We start from the raw sequence: 22,944 nt of genomic DNA, 5'->3' as shown, positions 1-22,944 counted from the left end.
ACGCACGCGCGTGTCCGCGATCGAGTATAGTCACATTAATCAATCTCGATGTTGATGGAAGCAATTTGCGACTACATATTCGATCTAACCATAACCGACTTCTGAACCGGATCTTTTTTTTTCTATCTCCTCTGATTTGCTTCTCGTATTGCGACAATGTTGTAAAAAGAAGCACGCTCTCTACATTACATGTTAGATGATGACAGTGTGAAAAAATGTACATGTACCGTGTGAAAGGCTTGTTAGCTTCCAATAAAATCTTATAACGTTATTGCAGTAACGTATATCGAGTACGATAAACACTAAGCTCTTTCTCTCAACAACTTTCATCTCGAACTTACCCGATCATCTGAATTTACGTAAGAATATCGCCTCTTGATCATTTATGTTATCTCTATCCGAGGATTATTAAGATATTCTATTTGAAACCGTGAACACACACATACACATCAAGATTTTACTTTTATTTGTCAATTAAACGGATATACGATTTTTTTAGTGTTTATCGTAAGTGTGAAAAACACGGCATTGCAAGAACTCTTTAATATCATCATTTTCCGTCAACGTGTCGTTCGCTTCGATCGTTCATTCATTCCGGGTGGGTGCATATGTCCTGCATATTTCTTCTTCTACTTTAATTAATAATAATGTGTTTTGCGTCGAATCGTCTCTCTCTCTCTCTCTCTCTCTCATAGCTAAAATTATTACTTATAAATTATTATTATCCGTCGGGCACCTCGGCTCCGCCCATATCTGTTCCCACAGCTCTTTTTCTGATTGCGCTCCCGCGTCTCGTAAATTCATCTATGATTTTACACTATACACAAGAGATGTACAATAAAATCCAACGGTATAATATATATAGTATATCGCGTATGTATAGAGCCTAGTCTTAAATTTTGGCAAACGGGCAAGGTCAATACAAAACATCAATAGGTTCTACGCATATATACTGTATATATATACATACATATATATATACACATATATATGTATATATGTATATATATATATATATATATATATGTATATATACGTACATACAAAATCTCTGTAACTTTCAACGTTTTCCTCTCCCGTGGCATGGTCAATATACACATGTACAAATTACCATCGTATCGAAGAACTGATGAGTCGCATCGACGATGGGGGATTGTCGATCGTAATAGTAAGCGATGCGGCATAATAATCGGCGCCGTTTCATGGAAATTTCGTATCGCCGCCTATTTCGTACAAAATTATGCGAAAGGTGAAAAATAAACGAGATATTCCCTCGCGAGAATCGACGTTCAAGTATATGCACTGAGCTTTATTAAAGTCGCGTAAATAAGCTAATTATAAGTAAGAGTGAAAAACGCTCGTAAGGCATCCTGTGATCCGATAATCCGTCCACATCACCGGATAAGAAAGATGGATCCTCGCGAGTTTATTATATTTAAGCGAGAAAATTGTTTCAAGAAGATTCATAACTATTTATCGTACGGTTTACGCACGTCTTTTTATATAGCGATGAGATCGATTTAACGTATAAAAGACGTTAAAATATATAGAGATAAGAGACCGCTATCTGAAGAGAGACAAAAAGTCGGTAACGCCGGCAGTTTTTGACAGTTTATATATCGGACAAACTATATAGTATTTGCAGTGATTAATCGCGAGGTCGTCGCTGAGATGAGAAATCGACATATAATACCGAACGCGAAATCAAAACTAATGGACACGCACATTCGTTATTTACAATCTTTTTATTTCTTCTTTTTTTTTCTCTCGTCATTTATATTTATTGTACGCATTGGATCGCGGCGACGATTCACATCGTCGCTAGCCGTCGTTTCTTTCTTCTCTACCTATTCGATTAATCGATCGTATATTGCTACCGTATCACATAGTATTCTTCGCTTATTATTATTACTATTATTAATTACACAATTACGTAGGCGATGTAACTTGGCTTGGTTTCGATAAACCAAGAGCAATCGGCAAGATGTTATGATCAGAATTATGACATCATGCTCATTGTCAGTCTCGCCCTTCTCGTCGAACGCACCTCTTTCGAATGAAACGTAACGTGAAGAAACTTTGCTCGCACATCCTTCTGGTAGCTCTTATTATAAATTGAAAAATTCTGAGTTTCAGAATTTTGCACGATTCTTGCCTCAGTTCCTTTCATCATTCTCCCTCGCCATTCCCAAATATTCAAGATACAAACGGAATAACAAAATATTCTCCCGACGTTAATATCAAGCGAGTGTCAAGAGATATTAAAATTTATGATCACGCGCGTTTGTGACAAAAATTATCAAACAAAGTAAAATTTTATTATTTATATTTTTTCAATAAGAAAATATAAGATATTGCTTTGCGTATTCAAATCGAGATGCGTTTGTATGCACCGCATACTTTACAACGAGCAAACACAGCAATTGTCAATTATTATTATTATTATTATCAATATCATTAGAATTGCTTTAATTCTGCAAGTTATTCGGAATGGAAGAAACATCTTGTCGTTATGTACGTTCTCATTAGAATCGGATTCGGAAGTTGTATCTTTCTTACGGAATATAAAATACATATCCGAAGTATTCGTTGATTCCGACATTGCTCAATTTTTTCGCGGACGAATCGTAGCCTAGAGACGATCGCGATCACGTAAATCTCATTTGAATCTGAATTAAGGCTGCTCAATCGGTTCCCCATTAAGATCATTAAGCAATTCTCTCATTTTTATTTTTCTTACCTTCGGGCTCAAGATCGGGCCGCGCGACTCATCGACATACCGATTCGATGCTGCTTCTCTCATTGGTAGCTCCCATCGTTGTTCTGAGTTTTGCTGCCACCTTGGGAAGTCGGCGAGGCTCTGGTAAAGCTACCAAAGCTCTTGGTCGGCGAGTCCGAAAGGGCGCTGGCTGATGCGAGGATCTTGTCCCTAGGCGGAGGCGCCGAGCTGATGCTGGACGAGCTGACGCCGGAGTCGCTCGATTTCTCGCTCAGGCAACCGCGCTGACCGAGACCGGTGACGTTGCTGGCGCTCTCGAGGCCGAGATCGCCGGCACCGCCGACCATGTACTTGACCATACCGCCCAATTTCGGGCCACCCTCGCAGGTGTCCTCGATGACCACCGTCTCGCCGAACGTACCTCTTTTCGCGATATATCGCACGCTGCCGCCCCGCAGCAACGGCGATTTCTCGAATTGGCTTTCTTTCCTTTCTACCGGACCGGAGATCGGTATATTGGGATGGAAGTCGTCCTTCGGATCGACTAAACCGCCCTCCGTGGCGGCCGCACCGCTGGCGTTCTTCGTAGCCGCCGTCGACGCGCTATCCAAATTGTTCTCTCTCGACAGCTTCGACGTCGTAGTTGATTCCGGGCTGATGGTCCGTCGACTGGTCGTATTCTTGTGCGCATCGTAGCAGCCGGAATCCCGCGGGAATTGGCGTCGGTTGAAGGGAGAACAGTGGCCGGACGTCTGGCCAGAGGTTAAGACCAGACGGCTGACCTCGTCACCCTCCGAACTCGAAGCCAGGTCACCTTCGCTACCCGCTGTAAAAACAGATGGAAAAAAAAACGCGTGCGTGAGAATTCGACATTCAATTTATGCTCGTAAATCTATTAATAGATGTTAATAATTTTTAAAAAAATAACCATATATCCAGGATGTTATTTCTTTTTTAAAAATCTTTATTTTTTGATGAAAAACAAAACCAGAATGTCTAAATAAAAGCTTAATGTTATTAGAGATTATTTTTAGATTAAATTTTTTTTTCGTATTAAATAATATAAAAAGATCTCGTTCTTCTTCTCTAAGAAATTGTGACAAATTTTTAAGATATACTAGTCGTATTAATTGTAACAGGATATGTGCAACTAGACGAATAGCGACGATGATGAAAAGGTCTTTAGGGAACCGTGAATAATACATATGTAGCCGGTTTGTTCGGTATACTCACACTGAAGATCGTGTAGAAGCTGCACGGCTGTGAGTATCTTGGCACGATCCTCGGGTTGATGTATACGCAAATAGTCCAGATCCGCCGCCTCCAACTCCCTGAAGAGCTCGAGATCCTCGTATCCGTTCAATATAAAAACTGGAATATGTTCCTGCGCGAGCGCAACATTCATCTTTGAGATACTAGTTTCACCGTAACAGAGCTTTGAACAATTCGCTCGTGCAATAAAATATGCTCGAGCGTAGTTTATACGTTTAAAAAAAGATTTTTAGAATTTCAATCTTTATTTAAGGCAATTTTTCTCATACTTCGATCAAAAAACGTTAAATTGAGCGTTATATTTTATAATTTTTTGTATAATATTAAACGCGATATAAGAAATAATTAAAAAAAAATATTTTTTTATATTATGTATGATGTTTTTTCCGATTTGTTTAATATTCATAATTTATGTACCAGAAAATTTTTGCAAAATACATGTCGCGATATAATAAAACTGATATGATCAAACGTTGGAAAGTTTCCAATCAAGGAAAATCTCAGTAAGCTCGATTTAGCACAGAAGGATATTATAATTATGACAGCGTTCGCTTCAAAGAATTTAAAGTATCGCGACTTCTAAGATATTCAATGATTGAACATTTTAGAGGGGCCGTATAGTCATGTGAAATTTAACGACGATCTTGAGCAGGGGATACTTTGGAACTCCGTTCGCTGATATAATTCGCACAGAGAGTTACTCGAGCTTCAATTAAGTATTTATATACCGAGACCGTTGAAAAGGTGCATACGGATGAATCTACGGCGCTCATTAAACGATCGATTTTAGTGGCTTAATTAAGTGGCACGGCTCCCCGAATCGGAACCGACGTTTCCGGTACAGCGATTCCTCGCCCTATCATTTCGTTCTATCTCTTCCTTCCGTTTCCGTTCCTTCGATAGAGAGATTCTGCGAGTACGCGCCTCTTGAACCTTCGACAGTGATTCAGAATCAAACCTAATTTGTCGAATTCCAAGACTATATATGTAATATCCGACAACTGCCTAATGTGCTTCTAGTTGTAATTTCTTTAATAAATTTTAAGTCAACTTTTCTTTTTTGAGGATATATACAATTTTTAATAAAAGACATCTTTTTTAAATATGAATGTCGATACAATTAAGCCTTAAATAAAGTTTCTGTTAAGATAAAAAATAAAGCGCAAAATATATTAAAATTAATTAGAAAATAAAATTTTTTGTTATATATTTATACACTCTTGGGATTTAATCCCATAAATATCTTTTTTAATATCTGCGGTTGAAAAGATAAGGTTTCAGAATATTTCGTATAAATCGAGTGTGAAAGTCAGAAGAAAGTTGAAAGATCAAGAAGTGATAAAGGAAAGAACAGAACGTGAATCGGGTGAGAATAAAAATGAGCAACGCGGAGACAAGCGGCGAGAAACAAAGAGGGAGAAAAAGAAAGAGAGACGAATAGGAAGAAGGAAAATCGAACAAAAAGGACTCGTCATGGTCTGTGGGATCTGCGAGTTGTATAAGGTATAAGCTAGAAAGCTGTTGCGATGGAGGGTGCGAGAAGGGATGAAGGGAAACGGAAGAGAGAGCGCGATAGGAACACCGAATAAAGAAACGTATAAAAGCAGGTTCTCTACTTTGCATTCGACGCCATGCAAATGCGAATCAGTTTGTTCGAGCTGCGGCGAGATATTGCTCTCTACCCTCTCTCTCTCTCTCTCTCTACCTGAAGATTCATTCTCTGCAAGAGCTCTTGAACGGAACCCGGCTTCTGCCTATATCTCTGACCCCACTTGCCCCGCTCCGGTTCCCCTCGCCTAGGTACCCTGTCGTTCAGTATCTCGACGTTTATGAACTTGAAGTGGCCTATCCTGTTGTGCACAACGCCCTTCCACAGCCCGCTCTTGTTCATTTGTACCACATCGATTATGTCCCCCTTCTGAAACAATGTAGCCACGCGAACATTCGCAAGACAAACCCTTTCGTCGTCACGATACGTTTAATCAAACGACGCGGAATATACATCAAAAAATTCTATATAAATTTTAAATCTATAAGATATTTAAAAACGAAAACATCGAGTTGAGAACAGTAAGTGTAATCACGTTGTCAATTATACAAATCGTCTGAATAATTTCCACGCGATAAATTTATCCGCGCGCGCTACGTCATTGACGCTTTGGCACAGAGTTTCTCGTGAAATTCCGGCCATAAATCAATTATCGCGGGGACGGACCTTGAACTTGAGCGCGTCCTTGTCGTACGGACTGGGGGTGTAATCTACGAGCGCCCTCGCTCTACAGAGGACAGGTCCGATAGACGTCGGGCTGATGGCGTCCCTGTCCTCGCAGGATATCGAGCTGTGATTGCTTCCCGCTCGGACCAGTGCCTGTGTGCTCGAGCCGCTTCCGCTCGGCAGGCTCTCGACGCTGCTCGCGCTGCACGGGAAGGCTTCCGAGGACGCGCGATCCTGGCGCAGCCTCGAGATCTTTCGTTGCACGTCGTGCCTCAAATTCCTCGCCCGGCCCGCGATTCCCGCTCTGGCATCGCCCTCCAGCAGAGCGCTGGCCTCCGACTGGAAATTTTAATTGAGTTTTCGAGAACATCGAGGTGCCCGCAATACTGCACCGTGCCCGGAATACGGTGCTCTCCATCGAATGCACCGACGGTTGAGAAAAGAGCGACGAATGCGCTCTCGAGGCGCGTTAATTAAATCGAGGAGCTATGTGAAATAAGGATCTCCATTGGCCGAGCCATTTTCAATAATGCATTTATGACGCCCTGGAATGTGGCACGATGAAGAATCTCGCTTAAGCCGATCGCTTCATGTGAAAAGTAACGCCCGTCGAAAAGCGCGAACTCTATTTCTCGATCGGTAACTTAAGGAATTGAATTATATTAATATTTTATAAATAACAGTAAATTATTATATTTCGTATCAAACTAAAAAAATAGAATTATTAATCGTTAATATGAATCTCTCGCACTCTTTATAAAAAAGAAAAAAAAATGTATTCTTTCACGTAACTCCTTGAGAAGTAAGAACAAAAACTTGTGAGACACGGAATTATACAGAATTATTCTATACTTGAGTGGTCTCATTTTTTTTTTGTCAGATTCAATGCATGCATCGATTGTAAACGATCGTGAAAGACTTTGACAGTAGCAAATTATTTTCGTCTCAATTTATACGCTACCGTCGACTTGTCGGTGGAATAGATCAACATCTTGTGATTGTATAATTTATGAACAGATCTGAAGGTGCTGTGCTTGCGTGTATTTTATGGTGTTGAGATGCTATTTAAAAAGCATGCTGCATCAACGAAAAAAGAGAGATAAATAGTGCGGGCGTTAAATTTTCAAAGGAAATTAATGTGTACTCAAAATAAGAATGAGAACAGACTTCGATAATTTCGTTTTCGTGAATTGTCATGCAATTCGATCTATTAAATTGATCCCCTAATAACATTCATTTTTCTCACCTGTTTATATAATGGTAATGAAACAATGTTATATCGACGTTATGCATTTCGATGGGAGATTGCATATTACACGTCGTTGTCACAGTGTGTTTATTCATGACAGGCATACTCATTAAGGCGTATGACCAAAGCCTGTACTTGTGTGACAGACAATTAACGACATAACTGCAGATTCAATGCAAACGCGGATTAGTTTCCGAATCCAAGATCAGTATACGTGAATTCATGTATTATTAAGCACTATGAGTATTCGCGATTCAACTGAGCATTGAGGCAGGATTTAAAGCGAAATTTTGGATAAACATCAATACAATACGATTTTTCATATTATTTTTTCCCTCTAATCTTGTAGTTTTCATGCGACAACTGTTTCGCCTAACTTAATAATGGCAGAAAATTATAAATTTATTGTCTAAATATTATTCGTCTAAATATTAAAATATTTTTATGACATAATTTTTAATCACAATTATTTCTTTTCGAAATGCACGTATGCATGAAATATTTAGCGCATATTTTTTATTCGGAAATATACTCACCTTTACACGACATAGAAACACAGAATAGAGGACAAGCAATAATTTCACGATTTTACTAATCGCCTAAATGATAGTCGTGCACAAGTGTATTTTTCTTAGTTATCGTACTGTTTGAACGTCGACTATTCGTGTAATAATGATTAACGATGTCATGCGTTCGAGCATACGCGCAGAAATAGTGAAGAGGGAAATAGTGTGGACGGAGAGATAGAATCTACTGGTTTTCTCAAAGGAATATCGTCATATGTTACATACTGTGTGTACAGCAGCCGAGTGTTGATTCTCGAGTTCCTCTTGATCTTCATAGTCGCTGCTCTGGCTGGGCGATAGTCCTTCCTCGCCGCTACTCCGGCTCTAAAACGTTGAGACTCGCGGGAGACAGTTCTAACAGCGCATGAGAGGGAAAAGCGGACACTATGATGGATCTAATAGCGCGCGGATGCTGTTAGATAGGGGGCGACGATTACGAGTATCGCTAGGTGATATCGAGACTGTCACCAGCGTGATAGAGCAGGTGTGTAGGAGACGTAGAGATATGAACCCAATGTCAAAAATCATTGTATACTGTACGTGCAAACACGACGGTTACCTCAAAAGTATTTTTACAACATATTAAATGTGTAAAACTGAATTTCACTACACATTATATATACCATTAATCTAAAATATACAACATTTTTTTATTTGATTCCAGAAGTTTTATTCAGCGATAACAAATATTTCAAAACGTGTACGTATTATAATTCATGAATAAGAAATAATTCATAACTTTAATCGATAAAAGAATTTATAAAATTACGATTGAAACTTTTTTTCTTTATTTATTAATTATTTTTAAAATATTTAAAAATTGCATATAAATCCATCAACCGTTTTTAAATATATTTCTTTCCAGGTAACTGTCGCGTAGCAAACTAAATAATAGCGGCAAATATGTATGAGTCTTGGGGATTAAGTATATAAAATGTTGTATACCATGTTAATCATGTTACATTCGATATATTAATAGAGGGGAGTTGCGTGTTATACATAAGAAGTAAATAACGTATGTAGGCTACGCCGGTCTAGATGGGTTAGTGATATACTTAATATTGGCGTGTCAGTGTGTGAGTATTATTTATACACATAGAGGCTGTCAGTGCTGTGTAGGCGTCAGAGCAGGAAATGAGACACCTCATTCTAGGGTGCTCTGATCAGATTATGAGATTTTCCAGTTTTTGCTTGAACGTCAAGCACCATTATCATAATGTTACACGTTCGACTATCACGTACGGATATGTGATTAAACTATAGTAAATACATAAATCAACTATATAGACATACGTGCGCGAACGAGATATTACACCGATTTTTTAAATGTAAATCTTTTATATTTCAAAAATGTGCGATGTACTTTGAATTCTTTAATATTTTCTATTTAAAATATTAGAAAATTATGAATAGAAATCGCTAGAAATTCACTCATAAGTATATTCTTTTTGTTACTGAAAAGTTATTCAGAAAAATTAAACACTTTAATTTTTAAAATTTTCGATAATTATCAGTTATCTTGAGAATTAATCTGTTTGAATTTTACTTTAAATTTCTTATATTTTTTACTAAAAGAAATGTGATATTTCATCTTCCATATGTATTATGATATCTCAAATATATCAACGGAAGAAAAAGAATGGAAAAGAATTATGGGAAGCATACGATTTCTCAATAATTCAAACAGAACACGCTGGCAAACGACGCGACGTTCTATCGCAAAAATAGTGCTCGATCGTTATCAAGTTTGCAAAGTCTACAAAGAATAACGTTTATTCGGCAGATGAAAGAGAGACCGACCAACGAAAATTCGACATTAATTTCAACGTAACCGCCGCATCGGTCGTCGCACGGCCATTGATTCCACGCAAACAATCCGTAAATCACGGATCTAATTGTCGGTCTGACGAATGGATCGAATGGCTCTCGGTGCCTCGATTGAGCCAACATACCGACTACCTCTCTTTCTCTCTAAAATATAGAAGATGCGGCTGTCGAATTCGATTATTCGCGTACGGCGATTACTGTATCGCGGTTTCCTCTCGTATCTCCCGCTTTCTGGTTTAAAGACGCCCGATGCCTGTACGGTGGTGCAACGAACCGAGCACGTACGTCACGTGCGTGGAAAAGTGCACAGGTGGGTTAGTAGGATGGAAACTGGCGGTGTGTTTGTACAGGGTAAAGGAAACGGGATCCATACGTTATCCAAGTATACGAGTTCGGCAGATACGAACATATCTGGGGATCGGGCGACGTTGCGCGTTGCTTTGCGGTGACGTTGCGTCGACGGTGTTGGTTACGGTCGTGCTAGTAGCGACGGGGTGACGCTGATTGGATCGGGGTGAGACCGAGTGGTGATGGTCGTGATGATGACGATGGTTGTGATGGTGCTCATGGTGATGCTCCGGCCGATCGGGATGGCAACCGCCCACCGGAGGCTGGTCGCTCCTACTCGTGTCCACCGACACAGTCGACAGTCTCGAGCTCACACTCTGCAGCCCCAAAATTAAATAAATCACGCCGTGACATACGCCCGCGAGAGAACGTAAGCGACCACCCCTCCCCCTCCTTTTCCCTAAATAAATACCCATGGGACACGAAATTCGCGCTTCTCGCGAGGGAGATTGGTACTTGGGAACCAAGCTACAACGGCCTTTCTACGTGGGACTTATCGGAACACAGTGACTAATGTAATTCCGCTATGTGGAGCAACGACTACGATCTAACAAGATTTATCTAGACTGGGATCTGGTCCTTCGATATTACGCCTTGGCGCAATAATATTACCCGCGACTTATAACGAGATTCGTGACTTGGAGTACGATAATTTAGTAATCTCGAGCGGCAGAATCGCATGGAGCGTGTGCTACTTTTTCAGTTTGCCAAATTTCATTAGCCACGCTACTCTCTAGATTAAATAAGGGAAATTACAAATATATAAATTACATCATAGAAAAATTGTGAATTGCGATAGATCATTTTTTTTATATTTGTATTTACAATAGACTGATTATTCGCCAGGTATGTTCCGCCGTTTATTATAATATCGAAGCGCACGCAAGACGATGTAATTTGACTATAGCGACAAAGAGACGACGATATACCTAATGTTTACGGAGCAAAATTTACAGACTATGGCACACGTGGTGGTTGCCCGGATCATCGTACGACGACGGTGGACTTACCTGCACGTCGCTACTCGCGTAATCTCCGCTCTCACGCGAAGCCCTTGAATGGGTTAAGGGTATAATCGTCGGCGGATTATTGTGACCCTGAGGAACGATGAGACCTCGCATCGTCGACGTCGCACCTTTTCTCGAACGATCGCGCGGCAGGCTGATATCGCCAGCTGTTCGAAGAGAGATCACGCCCTCCCCTCGATTCTCCGGCCTCAAGTTCAGTGTAAAGCATACCCTGACGTTCGATCGTACCATTTAATTATAATGCGAGAAAATAATGATTCTTAATTTACAGCTATTCTTAGATTTGATACGTTATCAAGTGCACGTATTAAAATTAAATTTGCGATTACGTTGATAAAATCGAGAACATTTATTTACGTTTATTTCAAGTGCTTTAAATCAAATGGAAACGTTACCTTCCATTTTGGATAGTCGCGGTAGGTACCGGACCACCGCTAGCTCCCATAAGAAAGTCTTCGGGATCGGATTCGTAAGGCGGTTCGTCGTACCAGTGTTGACCACCTGGTCCTAAACCGCCCGCACCTCCGCACCGCGCGTCTTCATCGTACATATACGTATCATCTGCGAAACAACGTGCGTTTCGTTCCGTCTTTTTAAATATGCAAACATGGAAATTAATAATTCCAAATAAATAATTATTTTTTCTACACTCGTTCAATTAAGAATTTCAAAAATCTATAACGAATAAACGATATTTTACATCATAAACATGTACCGAAATTTACAAAAATATACTATTGTACAATCGAATATCAAAATCGATTATCATGAAAATAATGCATTAAATTATATTTAACAATGACGAATTTAAGAGAATTTAGCTCCATTTTTGGTATAGAAATCTGGGGAATTACAAGCGTGCATACGATTGTGCGAGGAAAGAGAGGTAGCAAAGAGAGGGTTTGGAAATTGAAGATGGCGGGCGCTAACAATAACAAGATTAGTTCGCGTATACGAGGGGCTTCGCGACGCAGCCGTAGCAGCCTTTGTGAATAGGAAATAAAACCAGCGCAATGGTGATAAATCGACAATAAAGCATAGAGTATGTTCCACTCATGCTGGAATGTATGAAGTAACATTAATCGCTCACTATGATTATTACAACACTTTAATGTCAAATTTTAATCATTTTCATAAATTTATATAATTTTCCAAGCAATTTTCTAAGTATCTTTTTTTTGACTAATTAATATTTTAGAAGTATATTATTAATTTTAAAAACGTATATTTTTTCCTAAAATATTTTAATTAAAAATTTTTAATTTATATTAATTTTTATATTTTGCTCGTTTTTTTTTTGTTTTTTTTTACAACTTCAACATTAATTGGATAAGCTTTATAGCGAAAGTTTTTTTTCTCTTTTCTGTTGCCTTTTTGTGAGGCGATCCCCGGTCATTCCGGTGCGTTTCCACTTTATCGTGAAAAGCTGCTGAGGCTACGGGGAGCGAGATTTCCTGAAAAAGACTAGAAGAGGAGCCATCGGGAAACGAATGCTCAAAATGAGTCTCGCGAGAGTGAACGGCTACATACGAGGTGTCAGGCATTTGGGAGTCGATTCTCATACCGGTTGGCACGTGCGCGTTTTATTCAACGTGCACGCATACCGGCGCGTCTCTGTTCTACACTGAATGCCCACTCACACGTACGTAGACGGGTTGCGAGAGGGCGGGTTATAGGTCATGGAGAGACGAGGCGACAACTAGCTGGAGGTTAGTCCTTGATGTACTTACCCCCAGAGAGCTGACCCCGTCCGTCTCGTCCTAGCTGCATTAAACCCTGCCGAATATCCCTTAGTATCTGAAACAGCAACAATGATGATGTCGTGGGTAAATGTTTATCCGGCATTGTGATTAAAACCTGCTATTAGCCGCATTCGCTCTGATGTTTGCATGCCGCAAAATTGCTTTCATCGATTTCAGCGCTACTCTCTCCTGATTATCAAAGATAAACGTTTAAAGATATCGCAAGATGTTAGAACATTTTATTTGTTATTATATTGTTAAATTACCGATTCAAAAATTATGCCAACTAATTTGATATCACGCAAATTTTTTGTTAATTTGATTCTTTATCTAATAAAAAGATAAAAGACAAATAAAAAAAAGTTAATCCCGTTAATTTAATTCTTTACTTAATAAAATAAAATAAAAAAAAGGAAAACACGTTCTTTTATTAGTTAAAAAAGGATGTTTCAAATAATTTCTTCGAATATTGTGAAATATTGTATTAAATAAAAATATACAAAGATGATATCGCTAATATAATCGCTTACATATAAGGAAAACTTTGTATCCGAGTATCTTCCTCATACAAATACTTACGGATTAACTTTTATATGTCTTCTTGTTAATTAAGTCTTACGAACTTTAAGCGCAATGATTAAGCTTTTAAAGTTCCTCTCTCCTTCGCTTAAGGCTTCACATTGTGCATATTATAACTATTAAATTTATATATATTGTTTAATTTTGTATTATTTAAATATGCTAGACTTTCGTTATAAATTTTACACGTTTGCCTATCATTCCTACGCAAATTGCGTTTCTATATAAGTAGTTAATTGAAGTAATTGCGCGCCTAAGGACTAAATTTCATGCCGAGAAGAGATGCCACGCCACCGGTAGCGTAATCGCGTGTAATTTAAATGATATTACCGGGAACTTATATGCGCGGTTTCTTTTACGGATAATCGCCGTTATCCGGCCACTGGACCACCATCGATGTTTTTGAGATCTCGCAACCGTACGATAAAACAAAGAAGAGATGAAAGGAAGAATAAGGAAAGAAAAACCGTGTACATATATACGCCGTTTTTCTGCCGTGAAAGACCGCAAGTTCCGATAATCGGTTGAAACAAAACGAAAAACCATTATCGGTCAGGACGTTGCAAAAATAACGTCCTGATGAGGGATAGCCCGGTCAAAGTTTGTTTCCTGAGCGAGAAAAAAGATCGAAATAGCAGTTGGGACGGAAGAAGTAGAGGAAGAGGAAAAGGAGGTTGTCGAGATGGTCGCCTACAGCTGTGTAGGTCCCTACCAAATCGAAATAAAAGCTAAAGCGAAAGAGAAGAGAGAGAGAGAGAGAGAGAGAGAGAGAGAGAGAGAGGAAAAGAGAAGAGAATAGGAAGAGCAGGCAACAGAAAACCGGGAAGAGAAAGACAAAAGAGAAGCTTCTCTCTTGGGAGCAATAAACCCGCGCAGGCGAAGGTGACACTAAAACTTTTACACGGATACCGACCTTTATTTCCATATTGCCTCGTAGCCTCAAAGGAACATGGCCGCTTTATTTCTTCCTATGTCTTTCTTCGGTGCCTCCACCGTCCTTTTCTCATTCTCACCCCCCAGAACCGCCATCCCCCGTACCACTAGGTGCAAATTCGCGGCTCGTAATGCCGCCAGTTTTCGAATATTTCAACGGCCCATTCTCTGCCCCTTTAAAACTCCGCGAAATTTCGCGGAGCTTACGTCCGCGTAATTAAAACTCTCGACTCGTGTTGGGTTGCTCTCAACCTAACTGGAGTTCGTCCCGCCGCCCATTACTTCGCTTTTACGCGCGCGCTCCTTCCCTAATGGGCAGTTTTTGGCAAACGGCGAATAACCTCGAATAGAGGGGGGAGAGAAATTCTTGAGGGTACGCGACATATGCAACGAGCTAAGCTGCAACCGTGGCTTAAATCTCGATGTTGTTACGTGCGAAGCGTGTGTAATACAGCGCACGTGAAGCAGTCCGTTACATAGGTATTCGCTTATGCATGAACGGCACGGTGTACTTGATTGCATCGAAACGGTTCCGTCTTACGTCTTAACGGCCACTTTTACCTCATTACCGTATATCTGTGGAATTTTCGGCCGTATCTGACGTGTTATATTCCACGTAACAATTTTCGGGTTAATTTTACAGATTTATTTTATATTTGAGAAAATTTGATTAAACGATAATCTCTTTCGGCAACTTTTTGATTTACGATATAAAATGTTTTAATATACAAAATTAGAAATGCCATTAAAGTTGGCTCAAAATGCAAGTGTGAAAATTCAATATTTATTTTTAATACGTAAAATTTAATTTTACACAAATTTTAAATATCTAACAAGATATATTTTTGCATTTGCATTATATAGCAACCGTAATAAAAAATCTTTTATGTTTACACAATCCTCGAAATCTTTGATTCTTTTATCAGAAAATTGCGAAATTGCAACGGCGGAACTTTGTCAACAAATAATAACATCTCGGAGATGAGAACAATCGAGAGAGAGAAGGGAAAATAACTTTTATACGACACGTTCGGCAAACTTTTTAACGGAGTTAATTTTTTAATAAAGTCGCGCGCGCGACATTATCCCGAGTGTACTCCTTTCAAGTAGTTGATTTAGTGTATCCCGATCTTTTTCACTATATATTCCTTCTTTTAAACCAGATAAATTAATGACGATATAAACTTTTTATCGTAAATTATCATCAAAAATCGACAAAAATGAGGTATTGTTTAGCAAAGTAAATTGTAGAAGAATTTCAGATCACAAACTCTATGATAAAATATAATTTAAAAAATTGTTTATTAATATTTCTATAGAATTCTCCGCAACAAATTAACTGATTTTATCACAAAAATTATTCTGTCCTGATAATTCTTGCAATTTTTGTATTTTCCCTCGTTTTCTTATTAAAACTCTCAAGTCAAGCATCCATCAGATTTTATCGTCTAGTGTGCAATGTTTTAATTAAGTATCCTTCTCGATTACACGATCTCATCATTTTCGTTTTAATTAAATAATCGAATATTACTCCAACGATAAACGGTTAAATATATCTATATGATGTTCTTATGTTATAGTTCGCGATCATGAACATGAGATAGGAAGAAACGAGACGGAAAACCGGGATAACGAAAAACAGCCATACACGATGCGAAACCACGGAAAATAAGAAAAACACGAAAAACTCTAATGCGTATATCGCGAGATCGTGCATAAGAAATTCACGATGCAACGTCGCGGTATGCATTGACGATTATGATGATATCACGCTGATCTAGCTGTTTTGCATAATAAGAGGTATCGAGTTGGCGAAAGACAGTCCGAGGAAGAAGAGGGAGGGAGGGAGGGAGGGGTGAAAAAGACAGGGCAAAAAGACCAGCTGAGAGCGAGCTCTCGCGCGCGTACGTAAAACGGAGGGAGACCAACACACGTACATATGTAGAAGGAAATCGGTGGAGGAGGAGGAGGGGTGGCCTTGGTGATAGCGCGTATATGCAAATTTCTGCGAGAATTCCGATGCGGGAGGCAGGATTGTATCGGATAAGGCTACCGGCTCCCAGGGCCAATATCAGTCGAACGACGAGAAGAGGGTTGCCGATGATCCGGGCAATGCACCAGGGAATCGCAGGAAGAAAATAAACGAGCCGCGGGGTGGTTTAATCGCGATACGGCGCGCGTCAGTCTTATCACGATCGGCACGCACGATAACGAAAATTGTCGCTCGTTCATGCTCTTGCACGATGTTGCGCGCGCGCGCGAAACGAGAGAACTCTTGTACAAGAAAGGCAGAGATGCGGAGAGATATATCCTCACGAAAGGACCATTATACAATTTAAAGGAAACGCGCGGGGAAGAAAGGATAAATCTACTTCGTCTATTTGCGGAAGGGGATGGCGGCAAGCCATCGGCGATTCTCGGCATCAACCTTTTCCCGCAAGGTTCTTTACAAGTAAGTTCGTTAGTAATGACTCTGAGTTTTCTCGAAAATCTCGTTATAGAATCGGAAGATAGATGTGGATTTAAGGTGTACTCACCTCCTCGTGCTCTTTGTGGAATCGCTCTTTCTTTCGTAGCGCCTCTTGAACTTTCAGCTGAAAAATGCAAGGGAATGGAAGCGTTCTTAAGTTTCGTTTAAAAAGGTTTTATCGGCGACTTTCTCGCGAGTGACTTCGAACATTCCGACTAAGTTCAAAGATCATGATGCATTGTGTAAGAGCAAGCGTCTTTCACTCGCAAGATTTCTGTTACTAACACGAATTATTATCTATTCGTTTTATCTGTCTTCGTTATATAATTATTTTAAAATCTATTCAATATTTACAAAAATAATATGAATAATATATATATATAATTAAAACTAGAAAGAAAATTATTTTCTTAAATACATATAAGTGATACTAAACATTATTTTATAAAATATGGATATAAAATGAAATTCACCCTGTGTATAGTTTCTTCGAAACTGTTTGGTTGTCCGCCATTCATCTGTAGATATCTCAGTCGTTCGTAATCTCTAGGATCTACCATCGAACGAAGAATCGTGTGTCCCATGTCGGGTCCAAGACCCAAACCGCTTTGAAGAACACTGTCAGGTGTATCTACCTGTGAAAACAAAATAGAGCATATATGTATTTACTATGGTAATTTATTAAAAATAAATTAAATCTACACATATTGCCGAAGAGCACACATTCCATTAGCTATATCAAAGAGCACATATTCCATTAGCTGTGTTAAATTTGTCCCATCATCTACCATATAAAAGATAAAAGATAGGGGAGCAAGAGTGCGATACTCGTTATGTATTTGATTTTAACAGATCTAAAAACAAACAAAATATATAAAAACTAGTGGTATAAATAAAAATATTTTTATATAAAGCATTAAATAACAGAGAAAATTTTTATGTATGGAAAAAAAAATAAAATAAAATAAAGTCGCATTTGTCAGTATCTCGCTCTTTTTCTCTGAAAAGTTTTTATCTCCTTTTATATTTTGTAGCTTCCTTTACAATGTAATATTACGCGAATTACTTTGAGAGAATTCAATTTAAGCGAACATAAAATAATGAGATCCACGATAGCAGTAGTCGGGACATCGATTACAAACGACGCAATAATTTATTACGATCATCGTACAAATCCGCTTTCGCAAGAACACATTTTTGCATGAAGGTATTTTCCCTTTCATAGAACGTTTCCTATTCTATAGAATGTCGAGATCCTTAAAAGCGGCTACCATTTATTCTCGCGACGTTTCTGCCGTTAATGAGCTCGTGCATAAGATATTCAGGACGCGGCAAGGCTCGCCATAGAGATCGTCAATTTCTCGTTCTTCGGATCCTACCGTGGAGAAAAGGAGAAAGTGGAGAATACACTATACGTCCCCCCCCCCCCCGTGTATTTCGGAAAAACGTAGCGCGAGATTCTAATCGTACGGGTAAGACGGGCTGCATTGCGAGCACTGCGTTAGTCGAATGATTAAGATAAAAGCCCGAGAGTTTCGTTCCCGCGGTAACTTCAAACAAAGCCTCCGAAGTATTTACAAAGGACCGTCTCTTCTACGAGATTAGCCTGAGTAAGGAAATTCATCTCCCTTTCCTTACTATTTTAAGCGCGTTGTCGTCGTTGTCGTCGTCGTACAACGAGCTCGAGAAATGGTTCAGGATGAAAATTATTGCGTTGACACTCTGTGAATGCGGCCTATAGAGATTATTTCACATTGTCTTCAAGGCATTGTTACTAAAGTGCTATAGATATAACCAAAAAGGTTTGCTTGCAACATCAAGTTTATCGGTGAAAATGTCGATATATATATTCCGATAAGTTAATATGTTTCAAGCACTGAGATTACAAATTTTGCAATTTTTTTTTAAAGAATTTTTTATTTCCCTTCACAAATCCTTGATTTATATATAATTAAAATTATTTTCTAATAGGGATATCAAATTCTCTTGCTAATTTTATATCACGTTTTTAAATTTTTTATGTCTTTTAAAAAATATATATAAAGCTGTTTCCATAAAATTCATCAGTTTGACAAAAGAAATAAATCCTGCAAAAAATATTAATGTGCCAATAAATAAATGTAGGCAAATGCATATAAAATGACTTCTATTTTATACATCCCGTTATAAATTAACAAGTTCTTATCGATTTTTATCGAAAATAGTTAATAGAGCCGCGGTTAAAGTATCATGAATGATAAAAGAATAATAAATGAAGCGGTGAGAATATAATATAAGCTTAACTGTACGCTTACAACAAAATTGAATCAACGCGGCACTTTTACTAGATTCTCCGAATTAAGAGGCGTCGCATCATGAAGAAATATCGATTTATCGCGCGGAAATCTCGATGTTTAAGGAAGAAAAAACCGTGTGTCTGTAGACAACGCCGGGACGATTAGCTTGCGGTACGCGATTTAATTAAACCACGTGGTATTTATGTTAAACGGATTAGAACCGTTTGTTTGAGCTCGCAGACTGAGCTTCCTCCACGGTCGTGGCTGTAGCATCCACTAAGCCTGAATAATACCTAGAGACAAGGCTGAGAATTTACGTTGCTCCCTGTTTACCGGAGCGATGTTGACTTTTTCCCCTTGAACGGACGACGAGAAGCGGAATAACCAAAGAAATCCCCAAACGTCCGGGGATGCATTTTAAACGCATCCCTTATCCGCGAACCTCTCGCGGTAGTCTATGTAATCTTTTCTGATACGGCGACTTTACTGCGGATTGTTGTCTCTTATATGATATAAAAGCATAATACATATTATGGTATATCGCACACTTGTCTCTTTATTACGGTTATCTAAAGATTATATCACGATCCGATGTCATTGCATTATCTTTTCTTTCTCGTTTTTCCTTTCACTCTATTAAATCTATTTTTAATCATTCTTTTTATTGTATTTAATTTTATTCGAATATTATTTCAGTTAACAATAATATAATATTTGTTTATGTATAATCTAGAATTTAAATATATTTTAAAAATAATTAAAAATTTGTATGCGATATTTAATATCAAAAAAAATATACGCGACGTTTCGATTTAAAAAAAAATCTTACTCTCCGACAAATTCCTACGCTAATCACGCGCGCAACAAATATTTTGCGCAATGACGAGGAAATCCCATTGCACTTGCATCCCTGCTTCGTCGCGAGTTAAGACGACGGAGCGCGCGGCGACATATATACAGATACAAATAGCATTCGCTCCGTGAAACAATTTCACCCATTTATCTACCGCGAAATCGACATCTCGGTAATGCATCTCGTCTGGAAATAAATGTTGAGTACGCGCGCTCATCTTGGTACGCAACGATTTCCATCAGTTAGGTGTCTGAACCGACGAGAATTTCTCGATCCCGTCTCTTCCGGGATGACGTCTCGATCGGGAGGCGAAAGATTAAGCGATCGATCTCCTTCGTCCGTTATGTAAATCATAATAAATCCGTCGGATAGTTTGCGCATATAATCCAGGATAAATAGCGCGACATGCGTATCGAAGATTCGCTGACTTGTGAGAGAACGAGCGTGTCCGAGAGGATGGCCCGTTCACGTGCATCAGATGAAGAGAGAACTTTGAGAGAAGTGGTGGGTCCAGCAGACGAGCAGGGGTGGCGAAGATCCCAAGAGAATAGGGCTATATATATATATATATATATATATATATTCTTTTTTTAAGATTAAGCGGTTAACTGGCCACCTGGGGCAAGCTCTCCTTACAAGATCGGTTTATAGCCACTCTCAGTCAGTCGCGTCAGCTGTACCGCCTACCGGTTAATTTATCCTGGCATTGTATTGCTTCGGCACGATCCGAGAGAAAGAGGAAGAGAGAAAGAGAAAGAGAAAGAGAGAGAGAGAGAGAGAGAGAGAGAGAGGTCGGGGGAGAAGGAAAGGGAGAGCCGAACACATCGGACCGAGATAGATACGCCGCCATGTAGGATCGTGACAAACGCAATTAAGCATCTCATGACTTCCTGCACTGAGAAACCTGTAATCTGGTCATCTTTGCAGCCGACTACGCGAAGACTCCTGACGGAACGCCCCGAAGCATGGGATCATCGTAACGGGCCGCCGGCTGTTGCACGGAATGCACCTTCGTTCTTGCGCAACGACAGTAATCGCCTCCTCCGTCGGGATAGGATAGACTTTAATCGGATCTTCTCTCCCTCCGTATCTCCATGCGCAATTCTTATTAGAGCGAATTGATTTACGAACACGATCGATTCGGAATCTAACAGCATCGGCGATGTTAAACCGTCGTGCGATTTGTTTTCCGGTAATAATGTCCGGCGTGGGAAACGTGATACTCGCTCGAGATGCTAGGCAAGTGATATCCGGAAATTCGCAACAAATTTACTTACGTTGATAAGATATGCGAGACGATTGAGAATTCACGTTCTCTCAGAAACAAATATAAAGAAGAGAATTGTTTCGCGTAAAAAAAATTGAATTTTCGGAAAATTTTGTATCGCGAATAATATATGTACCGTAGAGATCTGTGTTAATAAGTTGTATCGCGTCGAATACAATTGTACATTTTGCAATTTCATGGACATGGTAATTTGCTCATCTATTTGCTTCCGGGATTCTCTCGGATCGCCCGAGGACGTGGAATATGTGAATAAGATTACTCCTAAATTGAACTACAAAGCTCTGCGTGCGTACATCGTTACATCATTCTCAGAGTTATGGATAATGAATATGCATGTACGTTCTCTCAATACAATAACCGAAATAATTACATAAAATATATGTATTAATATGCAATATTATCCAGCTTTTAATGCCAATTAATAAATTAAGCTATATATGATATATATAATTATTCTCTTTCATACGTATTAATATTAATCCAATTCTGATAAGCTCCTTTATATTATATATATTATATAATCTATTCGTCATACGAGACAGAATCGAGCATTATTATTATGAGAATTTCGACGAGTATAACAGCTGCTGCAACTACTGCCAGATTGGTCTATTAATATTTGCAATTTTGTTTAGTACATACGCATATGTAATTAAATAAAAATTATTATTTATCGCATTTAAAAATTATTAACAATATTATTAGCATTAAATCATTATATATAGTCTTTCCTTTAAGATCATTTACTAAATAATATAGTAAATTCTATTATTTATTAATTTAATAGTGTATTAATTTATATTAATTTAATTATATAATATATATATATATATATATATATATATATATATATATATATATGTTTTATTTATTCACGGTGCAATATTTAGACATTAAGAATGTTAGCGTCTGAGAATTCTAATGCTTCGGGTAAAAAGATTTTTATCTCACGCGCCAAGATACCCACGATAGTTTTCTCTGCCTATAGTTTCGATTCTAATGGCAACTGCTTCCTCAATAAACAGACATACACCGCAAAAGAGATCTGGTACTGTTTGAAATTCCGCTGAAGCAGCTCCAACTCCGTACTTGGGCAATACGATGCAATGCAGTCGGCCCAGTCTCGATTCCGGTCACGGGCGTAATCACGGCACTTAGGTAAGAGCGAGTGGCAGTGCAACGCGAGACGAAGTCGAGGTTGGTAACGGTCTACACAACTTCTAGCGTGATATCAACGCATACATACAATATATATATATACGAAGCGAAGAGGCAAGGAACCGTTGAACGGATACGTTGCGGTCGCCGTCCGATGGTCGCTGTTTATCGACGAGACGAAGTGACTTCGGACACGTAGAAACCGCGGTCCGCACCACCGCTACACGGTTGGCTATTATCGGAATGATTGAAACGTAAAACGTGGTATCGCCAGCTTTTCTCGCAAGCGACCGCGAATGAATCGGCGAATGTATCCCACGTGCTGAATCGACACACCGATCGTATGTATAGTTACCGAGGGTAACATTGTCATATCGATGCGACGAGTCGCGAATAATTTTCGAAGAAATATTGCAGATCA

The 22,944-nt window shown here is 38.9% G+C and overlaps 1 protein-coding gene across 11 annotated transcripts in view; it reads right to left on the bottom strand.

The window, feature by feature from the left end:
• LOC138935722 (SAM and SH3 domain-containing protein 1) overlaps positions 1–22,944 on the bottom strand; it is a 314,166-nt gene that overhangs the window by 19,256 nt on the left and 271,966 nt on the right. For 4 of the 11 annotated variants that reach the window (XM_070300511.1, XM_070300514.1, XM_070300517.1 and 1 more), the window contains exons 6-16: positions 17,422–17,583; positions 17,016–17,072; positions 12,955–13,021; positions 11,620–11,785; positions 11,207–11,435; positions 10,256–10,513; positions 8,247–8,345; positions 6,207–6,545; positions 5,697–5,909; positions 3,953–4,103; positions 978–3,545 (exon numbers count right to left, since the gene is read on the bottom strand). In XM_070300511.1, coding sequence (XP_070156612.1) covers positions 2,800–3,545; positions 3,953–4,103; positions 5,697–5,909; positions 6,207–6,545; positions 8,247–8,345; positions 10,256–10,513; positions 11,207–11,435; positions 11,620–11,785; positions 12,955–13,021; positions 17,016–17,072; positions 17,422–17,583 — 2,487 coding nt within the window. In that variant the 3' untranslated portion in view covers positions 978–2,799. Of the gene's footprint in view, positions 1–977; positions 3,546–3,952; positions 4,104–5,696; positions 5,910–6,206; positions 6,546–8,246; positions 8,346–10,255; positions 10,514–11,206; positions 11,436–11,619; positions 11,786–12,954; positions 13,022–17,015; positions 17,073–17,421; positions 17,584–22,944 lie in introns of those variants that run through there. The other 7 variants (XR_011447282.1, XR_011447281.1, XR_011447279.1 and 4 more) reach the window with 6 other exon arrangements.

Source organism: Polyergus mexicanus, unplaced genomic scaffold (assembly GCF_030449975.1).
Source record: "Polyergus mexicanus isolate NDT 795.1 unplaced genomic scaffold, iyPolMexi1.0 SCAF_8, whole genome shotgun sequence".
Lineage (NCBI taxonomy): Eukaryota > Metazoa > Arthropoda > Insecta > Hymenoptera > Formicidae > Polyergus > Polyergus mexicanus.
Note: the sequence above shows the minus strand (reverse complement) of the source record. Positions and strands in the feature narration are given on the sequence as shown.